The sequence below is a fragment of the Phaethon aethereus genome, assembly GCF_964289735.1.
Source record: "Phaethon aethereus genome assembly, chromosome: 5".
Taxonomy (NCBI): Eukaryota; Metazoa; Chordata; class Aves; order Phaethontiformes; family Phaethontidae; genus Phaethon; species Phaethon aethereus.
This window is the reverse complement of record NC_138579.1, coordinates 9,661,128-9,688,644: the sequence shown is the minus strand read 5'-3', so window position 1 is coordinate 9,688,644 and position 27,517 is coordinate 9,661,128. Positions and strand designations below refer to the sequence as shown.

The 27,517-nt window shown below is 43.3% G+C and overlaps 1 protein-coding gene across 1 annotated transcript in view; it reads right to left on the bottom strand.

The window, feature by feature from the left end:
• The window catches only part of BRF1 (BRF1 general transcription factor IIIB subunit), a gene marked incomplete at its 3' end in the record, with an annotated part of 127,133 nt that overhangs the window by 40,129 nt on the left and 59,487 nt on the right, over positions 1 to 27,517 (bottom strand). Inside the window, exons 10-13 of the mRNA XM_082000668.1 lie at positions 4,966 to 5,027; positions 2,628 to 2,709; positions 2,475 to 2,530; positions 377 to 633 (exon numbers count right to left, since the gene is read on the bottom strand). Coding sequence (XP_081856794.1) covers positions 377 to 633; positions 2,475 to 2,530; positions 2,628 to 2,709; positions 4,966 to 5,027 — 457 coding nt within the window. The remainder of the gene's footprint in view (positions 1 to 376; positions 634 to 2,474; positions 2,531 to 2,627; positions 2,710 to 4,965; positions 5,028 to 27,517) is intronic.

The window sequence follows — 27,517 nt, the reverse complement described above, 5'->3', positions numbered from 1 at the left end:
TTCTTCCAATCAAGCAAAAAGCCAAAGCTTTCGAACATGTAGTGTCGTGTCGGCTGATACAGACAACGTCGAAAAGAAGGACAGCAAATGTCAGGAGCATATAAAGAAAAGGTGTTCCCGGCTGAAAGATTCACTTTTATGAATTTCCATTGATTTTAGTTTTTTGGGCTTCAGGATGATTAACTCGCACCAAAGCAGACCTCTGATACGTGAACTATAAATAAGGTGCCGCCGTGACACTGCAGGCAAAATAAATAAAAACAGAGCCCTGACATTATTTTAGCCTCAAACAAATGTTTCAGTCCCTACATTGTCTGGCTCAGAAAGATACATAGACAGTCTCACAGACAGAGATATAAATGAACAATTGCAGTACCTTTTTCCCACACTGTTTACAGGGTTGGCTATATTCCTACTGGCAATAGATTTTCTTCTCGACAGCTTCTTGGTGTTGGTGCTGTCATCAGTGCTGTCATCCTCTTTCTTTGGTGTGTTACTTCCTTTGCTGTTCAGGTCCCTTAGCACATTATAATTAATTTTACTTGAGATTTTCTTCTGTTCTAACATCTTTTCAATTGCCTCTCCTGCTGTGCTGGCTTGAATTGGCTCCCGCTTCTTTGCAGATTTCTTTGGCTTAATTAAAATATAAAATTAGTGATGTAGATACAAACAAAGTTTCCGTGAAGCAGAAGGGCAAGCTGCAGTTCAGCAGTCCTGGCTCAGGTGCTGCTGATGCGGGGATGCAGGCGACATGGCCGGGCTAAGCCAGCGCTCCCTCTCCTGCCACTCAACCGGACCGAGAGGTCTCTCTTCTCCAAGAGAGAAGTGTTCGCTTTTTGCCAGATGCCCACACAGTTTATTACAAATTCTTTACTTATTTGCCAGAGGAGAAATGTGGGCCATTTCTCATGCATGAAAAAAATGGAGCGAACTCCTGTTACAGGAACAGGGACCCTGATAGCATCACCCAGCATGTAAATAATGAAATTCCCCTGCTAAAATTGCCTTTAGAGTCAAACTGGGTCACAACTCCCCTAAGCACTGACAGCTCCGTATCAAAACTGCGATGGTATTTTATACCAAGTTTGAATGCGGCGTGGGAGAGCATCTACCCAGCTCCTCCTCCACGCTGAAAAAGGCCAAGAACATTGGCAGCAGCTTTCTAAGCGTGGACTGGCATTAACGCCGGCGGATAGGAAGCAGGAGGCTGCAGACACACGGGTGCAGCGTCAGTGTCAGCTGCAACTGCCCTTCCCAGGCAAACACAGCAAGCCCAGCGCGGCGCTGCGGAGGCTGATGCTACGCAGCGCCAGGCGAAGAGAAATGACACCGGAGAGCGTTTCTAGCCGTGCCCGGGTAGGTACGGAGGGAAAAAAAAAGAAAAAAAAAAAAATAAAAAAAGAACCTCTGTTTCTCATTCGGCATTTTCCTTCTCAAAGGAAGGTTTTAACACCAAACTCTGCAGATTTATTTTTTAATGGATAATAGCCTCTCTGTTTACCTACCTGGGTCAAGTGCTACCTTGAAATTGGAAAATACTATATTAATCAAGTTCTACTCAAGCTGTCAGAAACAATACAGAGTCAGAGAAAAACTCCTGTGTTGTCCGAACAAAAAAGTGGGTGTTTGGGCTACTTGGTGGTGCCAATGAGTTATACAATTTTGAAAATTGCTGGTAGACTGCCACGTCTGCATAAGTGCAGGATGAATGAGAAACTCTGAAGCATAAAACAGTGTTTCATTGTCTGGTTTTGTTTTTATTGTCGAAATACCTAGGGGAAGTAGGAAACTCTGTCTTTTGCATTAGTCGGAAAAAAGACAGAGGATATATGCACTAAAAACTAACATGGATTTTAGTTGCATGTGGAAGATTTGACTTGTCACTTGCTCAGTTACACAAAATACTAATGCCATAAATTGTGAATATACGGCCAATTAGGCGGCTATAAGCTGCTAAACATGGAGACAGGACATGCCATTTGTAAACATAACTGTCGCATTCTTTATGAAAGGTCGAACAAAATATTCCTTCAAGTGACTGTAACAAGGATCTGTTCAGTTCTTCATAAAGAAATCATTATTGTAAGAGCAAAGAAAGCTACTGAAGTTATGGCAAGTACAAACAAATTCCCCATGCACATGTTAAAAAAAAAAAAAAATGCATGTCTTAAGACCTTTATTTAAATAAGCAAGCAATTAGAACAGCAATCATAAATGCAAAGAGCTAGCTCTGACTTTGCCATGCACAGAATTTTCTCGTAATAGTACTTTAAAATAAAAGTTTGGGCAAGAAAGTGTTTTACTCACCACCTGAAAAATTATAGCCTTGTAATTCAATAACAGGTAAAGACACAATAGCTTTTGCTTGTTTAGTGGTGACCATTATGCCCATACATCCTACATGGAGTTGATCAGCAAATGTAATGAATTTCCAGGACATTTTCAAACAGACACAATTAGCACACAGTTAATACCTTGTGTTCCTTATAAATCCCAAGTTCTTTCTCTTTTGCTATTCTTGCTTCCTTTTCTGAAAGATGACAAAAGGGTAACCAGCATGAAGATTACACAGACTGCACATTTCAGCAACACCGGCCAAAAGGAGAATGTCAGTCCTATATACTTACCTTTTTGTTCCTTCAAATAATCTGCATTTTCTTTCATCCACAGCTCTGCTTTTATCTGAGCTTCTGTTTCGTTAAGTATATACTAAAAGACAAAACAAGTTTATCTAGTTTCAGAAATCAACTTGAAAACCATAGAGCAAAACTGAAATGAAAAACCACTGGCAAGGTCAATTTGCATTGTTTTTAAAAACCCATTAATAAAAGAAATCATGACTGAGATGCGACAGTCAGAGAGCATTTCTAGTAATTTCTAAAGCTGGCAAAACCCGACATGTTTTCAAAAAACAGTTCTTGGTTTCCAAATTGTGATGTGGTGACCAAAACCCATCCAGGACTCATTGTACGTGGTCTGTAATTAGCCTAAAATGATCCTGGGTTTATGATCTTTCTCAGATGATATGAGAGGGTATCATGACAACATGCTCGTCTGCAAGTAATTCTGTGTTTTGATGGTGGTCTGTAATTCAAAACAGTATGGGAACCATTGCCCTGTGCTACCAAAACAGAAACATGTGTCTTCTGGGCAGCTTTCTGCGAAGGTTTAGGCATAGTTACTAAAATTATTAGTTCAATGGCCACATCTGGATGAATGAAACCGGCTTAGATTGCTGGAGTTTTAGTCATAGAATCATTGAATCATAGAATCGTTCAGGTTGGAAAAGACCTTTAAGACCGTCAAGTCCAACTGTTAACCTAGATTTGAGAAAGCTGGGTTCAGTGACCACATGTAGGCTTTCTTCAGATAACTCCACTTGGTCTCAGTAACATCACTAGTAGCTGTGGAGCTGTAAAACACATCTAGAACTATTCAGATGAATTACACAAATAAATAGACAGGTAGGTAGCAGGCAGGCTGGCATGTTGGTAGACAGATCTCCTCTTCAATTACTTAAATGTAAAAAAAACCCCAGTATTTAGCACAACTGTCCATGAAACAGAAGTTCTCTACTGCCAATGCTGTTCTGGAGTGAAGCTCTTCTGCAGAACGGAGAAGACAAATTGGGCCATCCTTCATGAACAAGACACTTCATTTTTAAGCAGTGGACCCAAGACTTGTAAAATGATGTTTAAGTGCAAGAAAAACAATTTGAGATTTCTCCATCTTATGGGTTTGAGCATTTGAGATTTTCTCTGAAGTAAAACGCACATATAGGATTTTACGAGAAAAACAACTCCAGTCAAATGAAACTAATGCAGGGAGAAGTCCTTCCTTCGAGGGCAAAAAAGGCAAGCAAACAGCTGTGCAAGTCCTGGTTTATCAGACCAATATTTTCACTCTTTCATCTGCCATAATAGTAAAACTCGTTTCCTCCTAGCTCAGTTATTCATCTTTCTTACGCTTTTAGAGTTCATAATCTTGGGCTTACAATATTACAGTCTATTACCGTGGAAATGAACATGAGGTCATAAAAGCAAAGTTATGACCTCATCACAAAGCCTAGGAGGAGGAGAAAATGTGCTTGTTCTTCCCCTGCGATTGTTTAAATTATGGACCAGCTATATTGAAAACCTTCAGCCTCCCCGCTCCCTCCATACCACGTCCGCTCAATTCACAAGACACTTCCTAAAGCGTAGCCTAGCAAAACCCACTTCCCGGCTGAAGTCAAGCTGAGCATTTTCCTGCTCCTTCATCCATTGCCAACAACGTTCTGCAGATCAGTAACCCCTACACAACCTCACCGCTGCCAATGATTTCGTGCCCCAAAAGGAGTTTTTAGCATTGTCGTTATCTGTTCAAATTACACTTCAAACCAGCGTGGCGGCTGGAGAGGGCACCAGGCTCAGAGCCAGGAGAGCCGGACTCTGTCGTGTGTTCAAGCGTTGACCTGCTGTGTGCCCTTCAACAAGCCCTTTTCCATGGCTGGCTGGCTGTCATATTCAGGCTATATGGTAAAGGGTATCTTTTGCTGCCACACAAATAATAATAAAGCCAGAAAATGTTACAGAAATCTCTGAAAGAATACAGGAGCTGTACATGCCAGCTTTACAGTTTGGTTTCCATGGCAGCCTCCTATGTTGAATATATCTTAATTCAATTATGAATTTAGAGCTCCACCAAATTTTTAAAAGTCCTTCTTTAGAATAAAAGACATTCTAAAACATAATTATTCCAGCACGCTAAGAGCAAGCAGCAGCAGTCTCATATACATATATGTTTAACTGTGGCAAGGAACACCAAATTCACATTCATTTTGATCTCAGATCACTGAAATCACTCGAACCTCTCTATAGATCAGAGCGAAGAGGCAATGAAGGGAGAGGATAAACCAGGTAAGACCCATTTTGTCTTTCTCGGACATCCAGATGCAGAGACATCCAGGATAAGAGGGCACCTTACCCGATCTATTTCACTGTCATCGATCCCACTCAGGTCTAATTCACCATCTCCTGTATTCTCACCTACAGGAAAGAACACATTTGAATTAAGCAGCTGTTTGTTCAAAATCAATCGCAATTCAAGTTCTACGGTAACGTAACACTAAATGACCGCCCTTCAGAGATTTGCATCCTTCTGCATTCATTCAGGAGGTTTAATGTGTTGCTGAATATTTTCAATATGGGGGTATACACATGCATGAATTCACCACACTGAATTAATTTAAAACTCAGGAATTGGTACAAACCTCTTCAGTACTAAAAATTTGCCGGACACTTCCAGCTACCTTTTTTTTTTTTCCATTTTAATTTACAGCCACAAATGTTCAGCAGGAAGCTGAGGAAACCATTGTAGGAAGATGACCGTTTTTCTTTCATCATAATACGAATTTCTCTGTCACAGCATATAGGGCGATGATTTGTCTGTAAATTATGACAGAAAATATTTTCTATGTTCGGGAAGCAGCATGGACCGGTGAATAACACATCATGCTGACAGTCATACCATGGCTTTCTCCTTGATTCTGATCTATCATCATTTGAACCACTTACCTCATACCAGTTTTGGAAAAAGATGTGTATTAGTTTTTCCCTCTGTAAAATGGGAATTATTAAAACATTTCCAAATTTTAAAATAACTTTTAATAGCTATGGAAGGGTCTAGATAGATGTTAAACTCTAATGAGTTTCTGTAATTGTAATTTCACTGTAATTTTTCTAGCTTTGTATTTATTAAGACTTCTTCTGAAAACACTTTTTTTTATATTCTACCCATTCAAAAAGCATGACAGCACAGAACTGAGGCCTAATTTGGCACTGGCACAATGTACACTAGCAAAACCTGATTTTCCACATCACATTAATGTACGTTAGTAATACAGTATTAACGTAGTCCAGGTAGAGGAGAAAATAAATTATTCAAGAAAGACATGCTGGGGAATGAAGCAATCTTCTTGGCCATCTCCATTACATCTAATCAACACTAGACAAGAGATGACCTAACCAGTTTACTTGCAGAAAAAGTGAACAAATTAAGTTCAACAATCTGCAACAACAAATTAAAACTGAAATGGTGTAGAATAGCTTGGCATCTTCATGGTTCCTGCTCCCCGGTCCTGGGGATGTGCCTCCCCACAAACCAAGACCAAGACCAAGACATGGTTTGATTCACCCGTCAGGTGCTTTTTTGTGGAGCAGAGCTCCCGAGCAGCACGGTGCTGGACCGGCGGAGGGGGAAGTAGCTGCAGCTCTTTGATCCAACAGCAGGTTACGGCAACGCGGAGCCTCGAGGCTTGAGGAGCACCAAATGGTGAAGACATGCAAAGGTAGGAACTATGAGCATTCCCAGAAGATACGAACGATGCTTGGCTTGGCAAAACTCAGGTGTTTAAACCAGTTGCTTGAAGTATGTGAAATCACGGGGTCAGGAATCCAACCAAAACCAACTAGTTAGGAAAAAAGGCTGCGCTTCCTGAGGTGGTGCGAAGGATCTGGCTTCTCAACTCAACAGTTACTGGTATCAGACACCAAGAGCTTACAAATGTCTTTTCAAAATCCTGCTTAAACAACCAACAGAAAGTTTTAACTCTTTCCACACCAAGTCATACGCGAAACAGGTTTCACCCCAAAGAAATTGTCCTCTCACAAGGAACCACATAACACTGCATTTTGATTTTCTTCTGAGACTGTCTCATAAACGTAGTATCAACTTTACCACTTCAGATAATCTGATGCTAATATCACTGAAAAGGCCTTAAGGAACACTTCTCATTGCTGTTATATTTAGAAATTAACTGTACTTTAGTCCCAGGCACCAGCTTTACTTTAAAACCTTTTTCCCCAAAAATACTTTAAAAGCGTAAAAGATTTTATAACTGCTATATAATTGTTCAGTACATATGCTTTTCTTCTGGTCCGACCTCTATATAGCGCAGCAAGAGGAGACCTTTTGGCACCAGGGCCACCAGCTCCTCATGCTACCGGGCAGGCAGGGATGCGACCCAAGGACACGCAAAGCACGCCCTGGCGCGAGGCTGGAGAGGAAAAGCAAGGTGACAAAATACATCCCGGTGGTTTGCTGCCTCTTTAATATATAGAACTCACTGGAATTTTTTTAGCAAACCGCAATGACGCAAAGCGCAGAGAGGAATCGCTATACGCCGCATCGCCCACGGAGTCCAGGGTATACTGCAAAACAGCACTACCCGTCTCTCCTGCTGGAACCGAGATAGAAATTTCCAGCGAGAAAAATGCTTAAATATGCACCAAGGAAAGGAGTAAATACTGCAGTCTAGGGTCTGAGACACCTTCCCAGGAGACTGTTCACCAGAAATGTTTATTACACAAAATAAAACAGCTCGACAGCAGAGTGCAAGAGTGTGCCCAGGCCAGAACAACTTGTCTCCTCGGTCGCAAGGAGTTTGTGCAGAAATGGGAGTCGAAATGGGTGTTCCATATTCTGGGTAAGTGCTTTAACCACCAAGTTGTATGACAGAAGAGGGGATGGCCTCCCCCTTCTTTGTGGTATCTACCTTTTGTTTCCTCAGGGTTTTGGGGGAAAACACAACTTTCAATTTGATTTATCTGAAAGAATAAAGAAATAAAGTGTTGGGGGTTTTTTTCCATATTCATTGCACCAGATAAACTAAAACGTGAACTATCTACACAGGCTTGGAATTGGGGACAAAGAAAAAGGGAGACAACCTCAAAAGTCACTAGTAAGTTCTGAAAATTGCAGCCTAGAAAATCAAAATTCGTAAGTGGTGACAGAACTACTCAAGTCACTGCTCAACGTGACATAAAATTGCATCCCAAAATTATTTGTTGTAAAAACTGCCACAGCATCTTAAGAACAATAAAAATATCCCACCAAAATCAAGCTGCCACTGCTTTTATTCAGCATTAAACATCTCGCTCCTCCTATACCCTGCTATATTTTTGGATCAGAGTTTAAAATTTAATGTGTCACAGTACAGTAGGTGTCTGTTCCCTCATACAGCCCTAATAGGCCAGACTGAAAATGATGTAATTTCAGGCACCATGAACAATTTCACATGTCATTTTAAATATAACTTGTAACTGAATTAGGTGCCAGTTTTTCTCATTGGATCAATTAGCAACAGGGACGGAAAACTCATTCTCCAACTGGTAAATTGCAGAGAAGAATCCAGAAGCAAGTTATATGTAATAAGCATTTCTTAGACCCCATAATGGCAGTAGAGGGAGTAATTGCAGGATATCCCTCTGCCTGCAAGTCGTCCTTTTTCCTGCCAAGGCGATAGGCATTCATTAAATGCAAGGGGCTTTTCAGAAGAGACGGTGCCTTCAAATCCCCAGTTTAATGCTTTCACCGAGAAAAGAAGTGTTTTGTTACGGAATGCCAATTCAAAACAGAATACATCCGTTTTGATCTGAAAGTTTCCACGGCAATTGTTTCCAACAGGAGTAGATCCTACCAGCCGTAAATATCCGTCTGCTCGATGTTATATGGCTCACTCCAGGGCATGGAAAATAAAACCCTTGCTTTTTTATACACCAGAAAGATCTTCCCAGCTGCTAAACTTTTCAAAACAATTTCTAAATTATCATTTTCTCTTTTAATAAAAGGGTCGAAATGAAATGTTCGATGAAATAAAAACACAGATGTGGCCAACATCTGGTCCAACCCCTTAAAAGCTTATTTAAAAGCAGTAGTGTCACGTGGCACGGCTCTTAGACATCGCCCATTTCTTGTTTTAAGAAAAACAAGCACTTTACTGCAGGGCACAGGCAGAAAATAAGTTGGGCATTAAAATCAACAACCCCCCCAAATCCAGCTCACAAATGAAAGCACCACCGGGAAGAGCACAGAGCGAGGCAGCGAGAAGCGGCCTACGCCATCCTCACCTAACGTCGCCATGGCGAGCGGAGGACAACGGGCCCTTCTAGAGCTTTCCATCGAGGTACTGAATCAACTCCATTCATGCCACTTAAAACCATCAGTCACCCAGCCAGCTCCCCCAATATTTAAAAAGAAAACCCCCCAAAGCCCTTTCTTTACAGCCTTTTAACATCTTTCCAACTGACTCTAGTAGACGCGAGGACTACAATCTGACACTAGGGATTAGGTTTGTAAACCTGCAGGATTATTTACTGTTCTTGCCATTACTAAATGCACGCTAAACCCTCTTTTAACACACTGTCTCCCCCTCTCCCTACCTCTGTGCAGCTAGTTAAATGTATACATTGCACGCTATTATGGGGATTTATTACAGAAGAATCATTCCAGCTGATGCATTTTAAACCCCACATTTTTAAAAACAGCCATGTGAAGAATGTGTTTTTCTGTTTCTATTACAGGAGGCAGCACTATTTATTGCTCTGCCCAGATAAGAGGATTTCCTTGCAGACAGAAATGGAGGCTGAACACTTCCCAGGAAATCCTCTGGAGCAGATATAATAGGAAGCACTCGGTGCTCTGGTCCCATGCAGCAAATACACCCTCCGTCGCACCGTTTCGTGGAAGTCAAAGAACCGAAAGAGTTTAAACAAAGAACCTTTCCACCTATTCAGCACAACACCAGATGCTAAGCACCCCCAGCATTTAAGAAATACTTTGGGCCTAGAGCACGACAAAATCCAAAAATAGTCGGGAGAGGCTTTTTCGATAAAAAAAATCCTTAAGCAACAAATCAAACGACCTGAGCCCGGGGCATCAGAAATAGTGGGATTGATTGTTGCTCTCCAGGGAGGGATTAAAACCAACGGGAGCCACAGAAAGCTCCCGCAGAATGCCAGAGGAACCCGACAGGTCAGAAACACTCTTGCAGCTAAATCTGAAGAGCGGTGCCGGTGCCACTGCGGGAGCTGCAAGGAGTGCGAAGGGAAGGCGGTAGCTCAGCGTCAAAAAAGCATTGCACAACCGCGCCAGGATATAATTGATTAGCTGATCAGAGGGGAGAAGAACCCATCTGGAGGGGAAGATAACTGATTTACCGAGGGGCGTGAAGAGAACGGTCATTAAGTGTGTGCAACCGGGAGGGAAGCGGCGGCGGCGGGCAGACAAAGTGCTGTAGCGATCAGGTAGGGAAGAGAAATGGATGTGAAAACGCTGCAGTAGCAGCAGCACGGCATGAAGCGCGGTGTAGGAGGATCGATGGGTGTGCAAATGAACCCGCCGCACGCCAAGGTGCGCGCAGATTCCGTGGGTCCGTGCGGGCAGGCTGCGCTGCGAGTTTTATTAATACTGGGCTAGGATCCTCCAGAGCAGGCTGGGAGGTTATCCTGGCAGTTTTAAGCTGTTGCTAATCTCATTGCTCCGGATAAAGCGCCTCTTTGTGCAATTCCAGCCGGCCCCACCGTGCTCCCACCCCACAGCACACACCCCGCGGCTGCCAAGGGCTTGGGTACCCCCCGGTCACCTTTGGCAATATCCTCGTGTGCTGTCACAACAACAGTACTCCAGAAAAAAAGAAAGTAAAGACAGAACAAAATTAATTGCACTTGCTGACGAGATAGGGTCACAAAACGCATGACGTGTACGCTTGTTTTTAAGGGAAAACATTTTTTATTTTATTGTACCTGTAGCGACTTTGGAAATTACAGCCTCCTCCTTCATAGCACCAATTCGACACCAAGATTTAGGTCTGACGGCGTACAGAGCACACGAGGCCATGCGTACGGCATAAAGATAAATGAAGTCTGTCACTTTATTATTTCCTTCTGCCAAGGCGAGGTTAAGGGGTCCTCTCCAGCCGAAGCCAAGTTTCCAGCCTGCTAGCACCATGCAGAGCGAGGCCCCTTCTTCCCAGAAACATTCGTTCCTGATGATGAGGGATGGCAGGAGGCATTGCTGGCCGGCGCCGGGCTGCCCGGCAGCACCAGGACACAGAGCCCTGGCACTGCACCCACCGGCAGGCTCCTCACTTAGCACTAGAGGTATGGAGGCAAAGCCCATAAAGGTGCAAATGAAGGGCAAAGAGTGAAAAGACCCGATCAAACAAATCAAAGAAATTCCACATCTGCTACGTACCCTACTATTGCAGGCGCGAGAGCACGGCTCTGCAAGGTAAGCCTGTCCAAAAGCAGGGATCTACAAGCTCATCAGCTTTTGTCTTGCTCCTACCTGCTGAAAATAGGACCTTTTCACAGAGCAAAGGAGAACAAGAGCTGGGATCAGCCCCAAATGGTTTGCTGTCACTGCACGGGGCTCGCCCACATCACTGTAGGCAGAAGATTCTCCCTTAACCCCGCACAGAAGCACCAACCTATCTTTATTAAGTGCCTGCATCTCTATTTCCTCACACCGAGATTCAGGCTCCGCGTGTTACACCTGTCCTGCAGCAGCTGACTGACATCCGACAGCCTTCCCGCATCAGCTGCCTTCGTACGGCAGTCGCAGAACAATTATCCCATCACAGGAACAGAATTTCAAATTTGTGTGCTTAATGATATATGGGAATAAATTACAAGAAAAGTTTTTCCTACAGTTAGTCATCTCTTACAGAACTTTTCTTAGGTAATGAACACATTTTTTTACAAATTAAATTTCAATTTGGAAAAAAAACCCCACCAACAACCCTGCTGCTTTTCTGGCAGCACCTCCACACTGAAACAAATGCTATTGTTTCACCTTGCAGTCCACAGAGGATCTAACCAAACCACATCCATGCATTTTATATCCAGTTAATGGTTATGCTACTAGTCTAACAGACACGGAAACTTGTTAACTTAAACACTAATTCATCAGAAAAACAGATAATCACTCCATTCTTTCCAGAAATCCCCTCTGCAATATATAAGTTTTCTAAAGCAGGTAGTACAAAAATACACCAGCAATAAACAATGCTATTCTCATTTTGAAGATCTTTCTTTAAAGGTAAGCTCATGCTTATTGAACTACATAGCAATATAAAAAAGCCCTTAAGAAAAAATCCTTTCAACCTCCCAAAATAAATACAGCTGAAAGTTAAGCTTTTGAACTGGAGAACATCTTGACACTGTCCTCAGAATGAGCAGCAGATGTTCCTCTTCTGGAATAATGCTCATGTCCCCCCTAACACCTCTTGAAAATAGTGAAAAAGAGCATCTTTTATGCAACCTACTTGATGCAACTCGTCGCTCTTTTTTAAGCTCACAACCCTGCTGCCATGACCAAGTGCTCAGAGGTCGGCTGCTCTCAACAATATGGCAAAACCTATTTTTTGCTGTTGAAACCAATAACCGTCAGCGACCAACTTGACAAATACTCACCCGGAAGCATATTAATGACCTACCACAAATGCTCCAGAGCCCAGAAATGGTACAAGCTCCCAACCAAAGACACAAGTCTTCTCCAGCTCCTCATTTCTGCATCTAACAATGCGAAGACCGATCACAGCGCTCCTGCGGAAGGTGCAACACACTCACATGTCAGCGCTCATCCACACGTTCACCCCCTCCCGCCTGAGTAGTTATGGACTTAAAAGTTTTTCAAACGGGGACCACAAAGACAGATTTCCCCTCCTTTATTGCTCTTTTCCATCTGATCACCAATTCCCCACTGTATTTTGCTCCTTTGCCTTTTTTGCTGTTCTTGGCATCTTTCCTCTCCTTTCCCTTCCCCCACCCTTTCTTCTTTTTGGTGCCTTCTGGCCTGTATTTTCTGCATTTTTTAAAATCTCTGCAGGGGTATCCAACAGTAACAGTTCATATAAAGGGAGAGGCCAGGGAGAAGAACTGACCAGCATCTTAATCAGCTCCCCTCTCCAAAGCCCGCAAGCGCAGAGCGGCACCGCATCTCTCGCGCCGGGCGAGGGCTGCGCGCACCCTGCGGAGCCGACAGCAAAGGCAGCCGGGCTCAGACCCGTCCCCGCTCGCGCTCCCCACGCCGCCAGACCACTACGTAACACAGCAAGAGCACTTTACACCCGAGCCAGCCGTAAAGGGAACGGCTGGTTTAACGTTGAAGTGCTGAAGCATCATTTCTGCAACCGCAGAGCTCGCTGGCTAAGTAGCCAGGTCTTGCTGTGGGCACTAAACGCTCTGCTGCCCGTCCCTGCAAGCCCAGGACCCTTGCCTGGCCGGCACTCAGCCCCCCCAGCAGAAGGATGTATGTTTTATTGAGAAGTAAATCTACTGCTGCAGCATGCCGCCCTCCCCGCACCAAATAAAACGAGACGGGGAGCTCTGCACTATGGAGAACTTAAAAGCAAATCCTAGAATTTTGCTTTGATTATTTTTATCTATTTTTTTAAAAATTATGAATCAATTCTGTTCCACCAGGGAAAAAAAAAAAATATATATACAGCCATATATACACACACAGTTTTTAAGCTACAAAGACACAGGACAAATTCAAGCAAACTCAAAATACAACATTCCGTTTGATTGACCGGAACTCAAAAGCAAAGCTAACTTGTTTTCCCAGGACATCACTGAAAATTCAAGGTTGGTTCTGGTGATGGCCCCAAAATTAGAGCAAACTTCCTTTAGCAGAAGTACAAACGGTTGAACTGTCATGAAAAAGTGCAAACCAGAGCCCAGCCTAACTCCGACACATCTCCTGGCACGTCAGAGTTACCACACGTACCCTCCCACCCCACAGCTCCTCGCTCCGGGAGGAGTCCACGTTAACCCGGCCTGCGTCAGCGCTCCCATTGAAGAAGCAGTCTTCTGCTTTGGTCCAGCACCACAATCTGGACCAAAGGGGTGCTCCAGGTTAAAATCAGCCTAGCAAAATAACTCACCCCGACGAGTGAGAAAGAGGAATGAGTTGGCCTCTTCTCCCAAGTAACTAGCGATAGGACGAGAGGAAATGGCCTCAAGTTGCACCAGGGGAGGTTTAGATTGGATATTAGGAAAAATTTCTTCACCGAGAGGGTGGTCAGGCATTGGAACAGGCTGCCCAGGGAGGTGGTGGAGTCGCCATCTCTGGAAGTGTTCAAAAAACGTGTGGATGTGGCACTTCGGGACATGGTTTAGGGAACATGGTGGCGCTGGATTAATGGTTGGACTTGATGATCTTGAAGGTCCTTTCCAACCTAGTGATTCTGTGATTCTGAACTTTCCACTCACAATTTTCTTCTTATCACCCTTACCTCCTCTCACTGAAAGTGGGCTAACTTCTACCCCATCCTTTGAGGTTCAGAGACGGTCTATAGTAATCTGGTGACAAGTTCAGCGCCGGCCATCAGAAGCCACCCAGACTACAGAAATGCTTCAGCTGGCAATTATTAGCATGAAGACACCGCCACAGTATAGTGTATGAAATGATATACCTGAGTGTCTATTTAGAGAAAAAAATCAATTTGTATCCTGGCCATTTACTGCACTGTCCGGGCGGGCTGAATGGTGAGAAGCTGTTAAGTGAAAGAAAATTATAAGGTAAGAAATACCTCATTTTGTTACCCAGCTTCTTCCTTCCTTCATTGCTAATGAGAAATAGCAAGCAGGGAATTACAGAGATGGGAAGAGGAAAGAGAAGGTAAAGGTTCATTATTATTCTTACTATTTATTATTACTACAGTAGAATAACAGACAAGAGCAGAAGCTCCCCTGCAAAGAGCCAAAGCTTTGTAAACGAAGCAGTTAGGTGGGACTCTGGCCCAAGGGAGAAAGCCTCTGTGGTGGATGGGGGCTGGATTCAGAGCAGCTACCGGGCAGTGCTGTATACTGCCAGGACTATCAGAGGCACGGAGCAGAGAGAGATCACACACCTAAGATCCTAACTCTGGTTCAGCCATCAGGACCATCAGCTGGGGTTTAGAAACCTGGAAGGAAACCTGGGTTTGAATTCTTAAAAGCTAGCAGCTACAGAAATGCAGATCTATGTTAAGGGCATCAGTCCATTATGCACCAGACGGCCGCAGCCAGCACAGACCATGCTTTTAAAGAAAAACCATGGAGCTTGCACCATTTCATGTTAGACAAAGTGCTACCTTTTTGTCTCTGACCATGCCTAATGGCTGAGAAACAGGTAGGTGGTAAAGTACTTCTCCATCTTGCTCTGAACCCAAACAGAGCTCACATATGAGCCCTGCTCCAGGGACCAGGGCACTTTTGTGTACATTTGGGCAACTGTATGCAAAGTAGTAGCCTGTACTTTGCAAAGTACAGGCATTGCTTCAGTGGCTCCAGGTGACAGTGAAGCTCGGCAGCTTACTTTATCATCTGGCCAAACTGCAGCACAATCCCGGTGCAGACAGCACACGTATTGCAGCAAACTCCTCGAGAGGACACGCATGTGTTCCCTCCTCCTCTCCCCAGATGTTTTAGAGACTGCAGCGAATCTTCTCCCAGATGCACAGGAGACAGCGGTGAAGGATTTTAACGTTTTGCCTGCAGCAGCTCTGAGGCCCCCATGCCTTGGCATTTGGATAGACTGAACCGTAAGCACAGCGTAATTAGCATGTGTACTCCATATGCTCGAGATCCATCACTACAGCGCTGGAATGCCCTCCGACACCACAACTTTCCAAAAGAAGAAAGCTGTGGAGAAGTTCCTGGAGAATAATTTGTCTTATTCTCCAGGAACAGTGGAAAAAGGCACTTCCATGCACAGGAGGTTTCGGTGGAGCTGGAGAAATAACCTTTTCCCGACAAAGCCCAGCAGCATGATTCACCTATAAATAACGGAGCCGGTTTCAAAGCTGGCCTTTCAAGCTAATGGCTATCAGAAAGGCCAGCCATATGCTTGTACAACCTGTCATTCTGATTAATCTCAACATCTGACTGTTGTATATAAAGTTTATATAGTAACAGGACTACATTTAATATGTCATTTTAGCTAGGTTACGTATTGCTGATTTTACAGTTTCTCACCAATCTGCCATTCTCCAGGGTACAGGCACACAAAAGATCCTGTTTAAATGTTGATTAGATGCAGAGCGAAGAGAAGACTTTGGAAAGATATTAGTAAGTCTTGAAAACCAGGCAGACTGGTAAAACGTTTCGAAGAGAGCACTGGAAAAGGTAAGGTCGCACATCCACATGGAATTAATTCCTTATTTAAATGTATTAGGCCTCTACTTAACATGGTATTGCAGAGGCAAGAAGAAAGTCACAAATCATAGCTCAGTCTCATATATACTAAAAGGACTCATGGTTCTTTCTGCCATGGACCCATTTTATTTTACCGCATATGGCATAGTATCAAAGTTGTTCTTCTTTAATTAACTGAGTAACAATGCTTTCCCATGAGGCTTAGTCTAAGTTCACCACAACATACTGTATTATGGCACCAATTCTCAGAAACACGACTACGTGTTCGCAGCCCATTTGGGGAGCGGGATGTGCATTTCATGTACCAATTCATTTAAACACATTCAGCATTACATGTGATATTGATTTCTCTGAAATCAGGAAAGTTTATGTTGAATAAACTAAACCAAAGTTATCGTCTGAAAATAAGCTCTGGATAACTTTTTACTATTTCATTACAAAACGAAACCCAACCCACCAGATTATCATTTCAAATTCAGACCTACTATCCTTTCCTAAGGAATAGACGTATATTTATATTTTATTTCTTTATTTCTTCTAATTCTTTAGGTAAGACTAGGATGTATTGTTCTTTATGTTATTTTTAACCAGGTAAACTCTTCCCACAGCAAACGTAAGCATCGTTAACTGTGCAGTGAAATAAGCTCGGGATAATGGGCTGACAGAAGGGACAGATGAGGGAAGAGGCAGCAAGGTGCACAGACAAAAGCCCTGTCTCCTGAAAGGGTACAATTTTGAATCTTACTAGCAAGATAAAGCAGAGAATACTGAAGTCCATACAAAACACTCACATGCAATTCCCTTCACACCATCAAAATCAACATAAAAACCTTTAAATGCTAAAATAAAGCCAAGCAAAGGAACACTACTGTCAACGACTGCCAACTGAAATGAATGATCTGGGTTGAAAGCGTTTGCTGACGTAGCTGAAGTTGCCACAAAGACTTGAGGGCTGTGGCAGCAAACTGGTCTGTGGAAGAGCTCCTCACCTCCTGCTGAGATGAACCAGGCACATGGCCCTCAACTCCGCCATCACCCCCAGCGACCAAGGGGATGCAGCTGCAGCGGTGCCACTCGAGGGCCTTTTGGGAGCAGGACCAGCTGCACCCCTCGCTCTAAACCGGGTGTAGCAGACCCAAGACAAGGCCAAGTAGCTGTAGCCACCAGCATCACCCTGGGGCAATCCAGCGAAGGAGTACCAGGAGGCCATGCCGGAGGCTGCGGAGGCAGGGATCCCAGCGGCTGCATCCACAGAAGTTTAATTCTCACGGTGTTTCTCAGCTGCTACCAAGAGGCAATTTCACCGCTGCAGCGATACTGCAGTCAGCCAGCTAACTGACTGCGTATCAACCGGCCATAAAACTTACAGACTACATTATTCCACATTTTGCCCAAAAGAAGAGGACAGATTTGAACAATACAAAGTCATCTAAATCACAGCCTTAATTGTACTGGTACTTAAAAAAAAGAAAGGAAACAAGAACAACAACTTGAGGCTTTTGTGTTATTTTTAGACACTACATTTTTCTCCATATTGTAGTAAATTAAAAGTAAAAATCTTTGTATGCAGCAAGGAGAATGAGGAAGCTTGCCAAATTTTGGGGAATCAACAATTAATATAGTGGCAATTAATTCAGAAGAGTAACTACATGACACTGTAGGGTTCTCTCTCTGTTCTGTTCCAGTGACTGTTTAAAAAATTTGTTAAGCAAAGAAATAAAAAAGAAAATGTTCTTTGTTTATTTGTTTCTAAATTACCAGCACTGCAAACTCATGCTGCTATTTGAAAGTCAGTCTGGGCTCTCCCTAGTTATACAGCCTTATTACCATAAACATTCCACAATTGGAAATTACTTTTCACGACACTTACGCCAAAAAGAAAATAGCTGTATTGCATCTGCAGAACCAAAAGTAGTAAAATGTAATAAACATTCATCTTTGTCAGTGGCTCTGCAAACCAATCTGTTTGGCACGTAGGTGCCATTTTTACACAGTTGCTTTATTACTACATAATTATTGATGGATCAGCCAAGTGCTCTCTCAAGGAAAGACTGTTCTTAAAAATGAGCTTGTTAAAAGTTTAAATGTAAACCTTAGGATAAAAAACAGCAGTTAGATTTCATCTGATATAAACTTTTAAAGAGGGAAAAAAAAATTGGAGGGATAATTTAAAAAAATGCTACATTTGAGGCAGGCATGAAATTGAAGCAGACAAGGAACTTTAATGTGATAGAAAGAAAAAATTGGGGACATCTGTACCGAGAATAAGTTGTAAGTAGCAGGAGGAATTATTAATCTAGCGATGTGCCAGCTCTCTGCATTTCAATTGCTTCACAGGCCATACCATAAAAATTGTTTGCAATGAGAGCAGTATGAAGAATTCCTACATTTTATTGCTCCCAGTGATATTCTACCCAGTTTGTGTGTGTACACCAATTGTGGCCTTTCAAGTACAACACCGTTTCGTACTAGTACCTGTTTAAATCACTCGCCCACAAACATCGTTCCATGTTCAAAATGCCTCACGATTAAATTTTCTGTTTCAGTCAAAGTACTTCAAGAGTTTCTGTCAAGCTTTGAAAGGCAAGAAAGTTTCATGCAAGCTTTCTGAAAGTCGAGATAAAGCAATAAACTTTAAAGAAGGCTTGTTCAGGAGAAAATTCGGCATGCCTTTTTGAATTCCCTCCCCACCTTGTTAAACCAAACTTCTTCATTGCTCCCAGATTTCTAAGTGTTGCATTTCTGGAGCCGAACTTCAAATATAAGCCTTACTGTCTCTACAAAGACCCTGCATGTAAAATGATCTTGGGCAACAGAATATCTGAAATTGCCCATTCCAGTTCAGTGACGGACCGTAAAATCTTTCCAGCACTGACACCTCAGTGCAAGCAGGAATGTCACTCAGCCTCCAAAATACACGTTCTTTGCTGTTGCAAAGCCATGGGCCAAAGCGCTCCTCCGGCCCCAGCGGAACTGGGGGAGCTGGTTTCTGCCCCATGCCCCTTCCCTCCCGGCGGGTACCGCCTCGCCCCCGCCTGCTGCGGTACCGGCCGAGGCATCACCCCCTAACACACCTCTGCCAAAATGGTCCCGTTATTAAAAACGGCTGCACGAGCCTGGGACGTTTTTGACAGACCCGGGTGAGGGAGGCAACTACGCGTGCACTAACGCCGGCAGGTAGGATGGGGATGGAGCCGGTAAGGCAAGACACTTCTTAACCTCAACCAACAGCACCCACAACATCACATCCCGCCACACCTGCTCCGTGTCAAAACTGGAGGCCAAATTCAACCAGTGCAGTATAAACCAGGGATTTTATCTTTGCTCTTGGGGAGGAACTTAGCACAGGAGCTTCGTGTTACTCCTGCAGCAGCTACAGAGCTGAGGGTGAGACACGGTAGTAGCATGGAAAGCAGCACTCCCACTATGTGCAAAAAACTCCGCCTTGAAGTGCAAAGAGAGACTTTACGGAAAAGCAACTTCTCACTGAAGTATGTTTTATTTAATGAAAAACACTGCCAGAATACAATACCCGCACCGGTGACACAATTTCATGTTGATATGGATGTTGCTGCATTTCAATACATGACTTCTATGGTAATGTGGATTTGCATTTTTTTACCTTAAGCAGAAAATTAGTAAGGACCATTAAGCATAACTTCGAAAATCAGTCAGTCGCCTTGTTCCTATATAAGTGTTAACGATTTGGTCACAGAGCACTGTTTTACTTCCCTCCCATCTGTGAGCATACGGTGGCTTCCCCACCGTAACTAAATCAACCATGGCATTTAAGTAGCAAATTTGAAAAATGGTATCCTTCCACCCACTGTACAGCTGTTTACCTCTGGTTTCTGCATTTATACCTATCTCAAGAGCCTTATTTCTTGCTCCAAATTTCTTTCCCGGCACTACTTAACAGCATTATTTACTCTCTCTCATTTCATATGCATTCCCTTATTTCTGCTACACAGTTGTAATGTCCAGGTCTTTCGCCACAGAAAACATCTTCTACAGTCTTAGGTGTACACATACATTTCAATATGAAAATTGAGCCTTACCTTAAACTGCTGACTTTAGAAGCAAAAGAAAGTTTTTTCTGCTTCCTTTTAGCAAAATTTGGCTGAAAAAAACCCCCTAGAGTCAACTCTTTGGAATTCCCCCCCTAATTTGCAGCCACCCCTCCCCACGCAGCCTCCCGGCACCTCATCCTCTGACCACTTTGGAAACTCTTGACCCAACACAGTCCACACAGTCCTAGATAAAAGATCGTGACTTTTGTTATTAATAACCAACCCAGAGCTGGTCTTATCTGCCAGTTTCTATGGCTTTGCACCACTGTAATTAATGAACACCAAAAAATCTGAACACAATTTTTTCAGCCCTACTGAATGCATTCTGGTGAGTGCATATGAAAAAAAAGTTCAAATTGAAAAGCTGAAGAGTACAGTAGCCTCATGTTGACAGGTCATTCTGATTCCAGGTCAAAGCAGAGTCTGTATTTGGCTGCTTTGATTATAATTGCTTACAGGATTAAAAATAAATAGCAATTATCTCATTGTCACACAAGAAGAAAGACCTAATAAATGAACCCATCCTAAAGTAACATTGAAAAACAAATTATTTAAAAAGCAATCAGGAGTAGTAAAATTCCGTTTCCAAAAATGTTTTTAATTGCTAAGTGTCAACATTAGTACTATTCCTCTATTGGATAATACATCCATTTTAGTTATGAAAGCATTTAGCAAACCAAAAAAGTCAAATTACAATTATACAAGGCTAAACTCATGACTGTTTTCATCAACAGTGTGTAGTGCCGTATCTGAAATCCCTAATTACAAGGGTCATCTACGCAAGTCGCAGTCCAACCCATGCATACACATTTATCTTGACTATTATGACAGTCCCATGGATTTCAGACCAACAAACAAAGCAGATGAAGTGTGCAGGGATGTGATGAAGTTAATCCTTTCAAAGCTACCGAACAAAAGCAAAACAGCAAACTGCTACACAAAAATATTAAAACCTTGCAGAAATGGAACTCCATTTAAAGGGTTTACTGTGGTGGATTTTCAGTTTGCAGGTATTGCTTTTACCTGCTGAAGCTGGACCACAAGAAAATAAAGTACTAAATGGAGGAATATTTTAGCTTTTTCAGAAGACGCAGAACAAACATGACGCGGTTAGGATCCACCACAGCCCTGCACATGCATTTATTACCCATTATGTTAAACTCAAAGTAGCTAAGCCTTGCAAACCTCTCTGTGCTGTATCTCCTTCTTCCAAGGGCACGTTTTGTGGCACCTTGGCCTAGGTTAAAAAGTCTTTATTCTCAATAACAACTGAGAGCATGAAGCCTCCCTGAACTCAACCTAGGCCTCCACTCCTGACATTTCAGAGACCGCGATGAATTGCTCAAGTGACATCCCTCTGAGCTGTTAGCTTTCCATGCAGGTTTACCGTCCTCTCCGTAGCCTCCACGCATTTCACGTTCCACAGCTCTCTAATGAACAACCGCAGTTTTCAGTGAGTTTTTTGGTGACTTTTCTTCCTTTTCGGCAGAAGGGCAGGGCAGGAATGTCCGTTTCTTCTGCAAACTGGCCACCTAACCAAATAACTGTGAGCATTACTGGGCTCAAATTCTGGCAGGTGCAGAAAAGTATCATGATTCTCATACCAGCAGGAGTTACTCAGTTTTTTAGCCAGGTGTCCTGTGTGCCTGTAGGTGTCTGTGCCATCACCCCCCACCACCACCTCCCTGAGTCTTGTTTTACTCTGCAGCCTATTTCAACCAAGGTTTAGGAGCGGGGCAGTGATCCTGGAGATGATTACGTTTCCACAGGTTCCTTGAGAATCAGCCCCCAGAAAGACAGGAGAAATTCTAGATGCCCCTGAAAGTACAGCCCACACTGAAAACCAGCATCTTTTTCAGATGCTAGGGAGCGCAGACAGGAGAAAACCTTGAGAAGAAGCCCCACAGAAGGAAAATTTTAGGTTGGAGCCTACAAATGCCATCTAAGTCAACCATGAAACACAACCCTCCCTTAGCATTTGGGGAACAACTGTTTTCGTAATTCTGCTATTTAGGCATGGGAAAAGGACTACTTCTAAAGCCCCAGCTGAGCTTCTCTTCTACCTGCTTGCCCAGCTCTCTGCTCCTGGACATTTCCACCTCCTTAAGCCTAAGCCTAGGTAGAGCAGATGACAGCAGACCTGGACTTCCCCTCAACACAAGTGAAAACAATGCATAAAAATCTGCTCGGGCTGATTGCTTCTCCTTGCTCCATTAAAAAGGAGTATCAACGCAGCAGCACACACACGTCAAATATCAACACGCAGAATGATGCACTAGAGCCTGCTGTTCGGCATGTTCAACCTCTTCTCCCAGCCATGTGTCTCCGAACTGGAGAAACAGCCCTGCTGCCTCTTCCTTCTCCGAAGAGCCTGTGCCAGCAGCCGGCTGAAGCAGCGAGAGAGGAGAGAGCAGGGTTTGTACCTTTTTTTTCCTGAAGCATGGGAGGATGAGGCCTTAAGCAGCAGGTTAGCCTTCTCATCAAAGAGCAATGTAAGGCTTTTACACTACTCAAATTGAAAAGAAAACTGATTTTCTGTCATGCTTTTATTGGAAGAATTCAAGATAGAAAAGGTATGCTGCCCATTTGGCAGTCAGGATGAGGCAGGAGTCAGGCAAAAAAAAATCCAAGCCTGGAAAAGCTTGCAAGATTTTAAAACATTTCCCATTCCAGACCAGAATTTTATGAGGCAAAAAGTAAGAGAAGAGGAGAAGGAGGAGAAGGTGAAGAGGAGAAAAGGGAATAAAGAGACTTTCTCCCCTGAAAGAGTCACGATAACAGGACAGCCAGGTTGGTCAGCCAGGGGCCAAGGGCACTCTTTCACATGGGACATGGCCAAGCAACGTTTAAGAGACAGATCTGCGCCATTTAGCTCAGGAACCCAAATCCCACTCTCCAGTACCTTCTGCTGACCACACTGTCAGTTACTCTGGGACACTTCTTTTTGACCAAGAATGACAACAACTACACACGTTTTCCTATAAGGAGTATCTGTATACATAAACCAACCCTTTGGAAAATTCCTAAAACATCCACAAATGTTCTAAAATTGTATTCACATGATTCAGCTTACGCTTTCACTCAAATTTATCTCCCTGATGGCTCTAACAAACTGCAGGTTTCTCTCCAAAACTCCTCTCTAGATTTGTCTGGAAATCTTTCAGCCAAACTATATGATTAGTTTTCATTCCTTAACCTTCCTAGTTACTCACGGCATGAATATGGAACAAATTTATAGCATTCCTATCCTTTAATGAAATGCAAAGATCCTGCACGAAAAAATGCGTACACAGATTTTGGAGTAACACATGCACACGCAATACTCGTGTGTCAGTGACATACACAGTCAAGCAAGAAAATCATGTCATCTGTAATTCATACCCAAGACTTCAGGTATCAAAAATCTGTATTCAAAGCAGCTGGTGGTCTCCTATTACCACACTGGCTGCAGCAAGCTCTTCACATCTCATTAACAGCATAATAAAGGCTCAATCAGGCAAGACTGCCAAACATAGGCATATAGAGGCTAGATTAGAAGGATTAGCTTGTACCAAGGTTTTTATTGCTTAGATCTCAAAATTGGGAAAGAACTAGTCCTGCCACAGAAAATACTTTCAAAAGAGCAAACAGCACATGGAGACAAAGATCAAACCCTCAAAGTGCTCTGAAGGCATCGCACAAGGAAGGTGGCACCAAGCAGGTCACACGTGCTGCTTGTCTCCACAGGTGGGGCTTAAAACCACAAAAGCAACTGCACCGTTGAAACCAGAGCCAGAAGAACAGCCATCAGGATGGGGACACACATGCTTACACCAATGACCAAGTGTACTTTGCATATGCAACACAAGTAGCACTAAACTCAGCAGCTTTATTTCTCATGTATGTGGTAATTATGATTTAGTAGGGCTTCATAATGTTCTCTCTAATTACTGATTATATCTTTTTGTATACTTTTATAAGGATGTATAACATCTATATATTTTCAAACAGTTGGCACTGATGTACTTGGGCAAAATCTAAGGAAGAAAGGAGGATGCTGGAGGAAGAAACCAGCACACAGAGGGGGTCAACACCCATCCGTTGATGATGCAGCAAAGGCAAGAGCAGCGAGCCTGCCCCCCGCCACGCCGCAATCCGAGCTGGGACCCCGGGTGGGGTAAACAACTCTCCTCGGTACATGTGGCCACCAGCAGCCATTCTCCAACCGTTTTCAGCCTGTGGGCCCTTAAGCACCCTTCCACAGCAGCTCAGACCATGCTAGAAAGGTCATGTTTTCTACAAACCCCCCTGCTCGCAGTGCTGCCGGCACTGGTCGTCTGCTGCTGCCCAAAAAAAAAAAAGGGGGAGCATACACGCACGAGTTTTTCCTCGCTGGGTGAGGGAGCTGGGTCTGCTCACGGAGGGACTGGGGAAGCCCCAAAGCCAGGACGAAGGACGCAGGGGATGAAATCTGGAGAAGAGCGAGACCTTGGAGGATGAGCCCACCCCTGTCTCGTATAACTTCATCTTCAGCCACTTTTCGCATCCTCCTTGAGTGAGGAGTTGAAAAGCGCTGGTACACAGGGACAACAACTATTCGATCAATGAACACTGTCTGCATGGGGTCTTTAACACCCACAGAAATCAATGGCAACATCTTTTAACCTCAGCCCGTCAGATTATGCTTGCAGCAGTAATGGAGGCATAAACACAAGACAAAAATAAATGAGCAAACTATTAATTATGAACAAGCACAAAACCTTTCTCATGTATTCTTTGTGAAATTAGCAGCGAATGCAGGTAGCTGGGTGCCTAACCACGCACAAGACGGTACATGCACGGCGATTTCTCACTGCAAAAGCCGCTTACTTTCATGAGGACGTGCTGGAGCATGTTACCACCCTCTCCACATACATTATTTGAAACTACTGCCCTAAATGATTGCATGTGAATTTTGATTGAAAACAAAAACTAAATCAGGTCTCAAACACTACCTAGATTACGAAGGGGAAGTTAGATAATGTGAGTCAGTAACTTACACCCTGTATTTTACCTTTACTTCTGTTATTATCAGGCCTTGCTCACTTTTAGCCCTGGACAGAATAAAGTTTACGACTTTTGATGTATGTGGCAAGAAGAGATGATCTGGCAGTGTACAGCCTAGCAGCGTGACATGGGAAGGGCAGGGTGACAGCCAGCAAACATCAGGAGGACAGAAACACCAAGAAAGATGATAAAATTATTTGAAGTGGTATAAAAGGGACATAAAAATAAATTGCAATGGGAAATTTTACACCAAAGAATTCTATTTCTTGAGAACGGAGTTCATGGTATTTGTCTGTGGCAGCCTCCTAAAGCAAATGGTGCCCTGTTTTGAGGAACTGCAGAATCAGAAAGAGCACGTAGAGCGTGGGGAGGATGCTGAGCTGCTGCATGGCCAGGAAAACAAATAGACTGATGTACCCAATCTCCATCTCTGAAAGAGAGATCCCACTATAAAGCACTTTTATTATGAAGAATAAGAAAGAAGCCGTTTGCAAAGACTCATACAGATTTCAGCTTAAATATCTCTGCAAATTAATATACTTTGTAGGAAAAAAAGTCAAATGTAGTGTTTATTCTAAGCACTTTACTGCCTCAGACTCATTAACCCGGTACCTTACATGGTCTCTTTGTAATGCAAATTTGCTAAAATACTATGCTTTCCATAAAACATTCATATAGACAAGCTCCCACTGCTCAAACACCAATTGTAAGTGGAGCAAAAATGCACTACATTTTTCTTAATATTTAATACTCTGCATCTAAGTCTTATCTGCATAAGCAGTTTGTGAGAAACCTTCTGCTGTAGCTGCAGCCACCGTAGCACAAAGGTGGATGATTTCCCAAAGCAGCTGATGTAGGCAATTGTAAACTGAATTACCACATGCACAAGCCAAATGAAAAGACTTTGTAGAAGGTACCTACAGCAGAGGGTTTTTTGAGGAAAAAAGATACAATACAGTGAGGAGAGGAGCATTTAAGGAGGCCAAACATTGCACATACTGCACCTGCTTGCTGAGCTCCTATTTAATAGTCACCTGCCCAACCACACAGTCTATCACCACGAGGGTTTGCTGGGAATCCTCACCACGTAGCACCAGGCATGCCATTCCCAACCACTGCACTGACCAGACATAATACACCCATCCAACAACATGTGGAGCCTACAGGAGATACAAAATCATCCTGACTAAGGTCTCCAGCCCAAGCTGATCCAGATGGTCCACAGAGTGGAAGATGACTCAGGGTTGGAGAGGGCTGAGGGAAAGGAAAGGTTCGCCGTTTATGACTTACACAGCTGTGGAGAAGGACCAAAACGTTACCTTAAGGGTACAACGTTATGACGACTCTCTCTCCCTTCTCCAATGGACTTAGGTGTTGGAACATGAAATACCATAGCAAACCTATGGCCAGCTGAGATTCACAATATAAATTTTACTAAACTAAATTCAAATATACAGCATGAATTCAGGAAATTTTATGATCTTTTCCTCTTCCCTCCATGGGTACCAAGTACTTTTGTTTCAAGGTGATCTATAAGTGTGCCAACTCAAATTGAACTCGGAGAAACTGCTCTCATCCTGTATTTAGTTTTGAAAACTGCTGTTTCCTTTTCAGACTTGAGGAAAGGCCCAGAAACCTGGAAATTGTCTAATTTTTACAACTACACCAGCTGGCCTGATAGAAGAAGATACTATCTCCACATGCAAATCTTTCCCAGATTTCCCAGAGCTATGAGGCAGAACTCAAGACATCGTTGCCTGAGGTGACAGAAATATCTGCACTTGTTTCCATCAAGGCTCAGAGCTAAGATGCACAGGTGACCAACGGGAGGCATCGTAACAAGAGCTTTTCTTTATTCTGCATAATAACATGCCAACTGCAGCTCAGGTGTACTTCACAGACTGTCTGCCAGACCTGGTTCATGATCATCCAAAACACACTGAGGCTCCGTTACTGCTCCTGTACCCAGGAAGGAGCAGTAAGGAGCAGGAAGGATCTTGAAGGAAACCAGGTCCTCAGGGGGATGATGCACACGCACACCATGATGCACCCACACACCATGATGCACTCACATCACACAAGCATTGCATGGCAAGGGCTGGGAGACTGGGAACTGCACCCCGGCACAACTACCCTGCAGTACAGACACAAAGTTAATCTGACTTAACATGAAACTTTTAAATTATTAAAATAAATTAGCAGTCACTGGTGCGGAAAAAAAAGTTTGGAGCAGGATCTACAATCAAAATACAACCAAAACAGTAATTGTTTTCAATTCACAGCATATTAAGAAAATAAGTACCTGTTCAAACACCCGCCATGATTTCTCAGATGCATTAAAAGAGAATGAACATACTGAAACCTATTTGGTTTTGAAATTCAGTTCATTTGGCACGTCCTCCACTTTTGAAAGAAAACAAGCAGCAAATGCAGACAAGCCATAGCATGAGCAGCCATGCA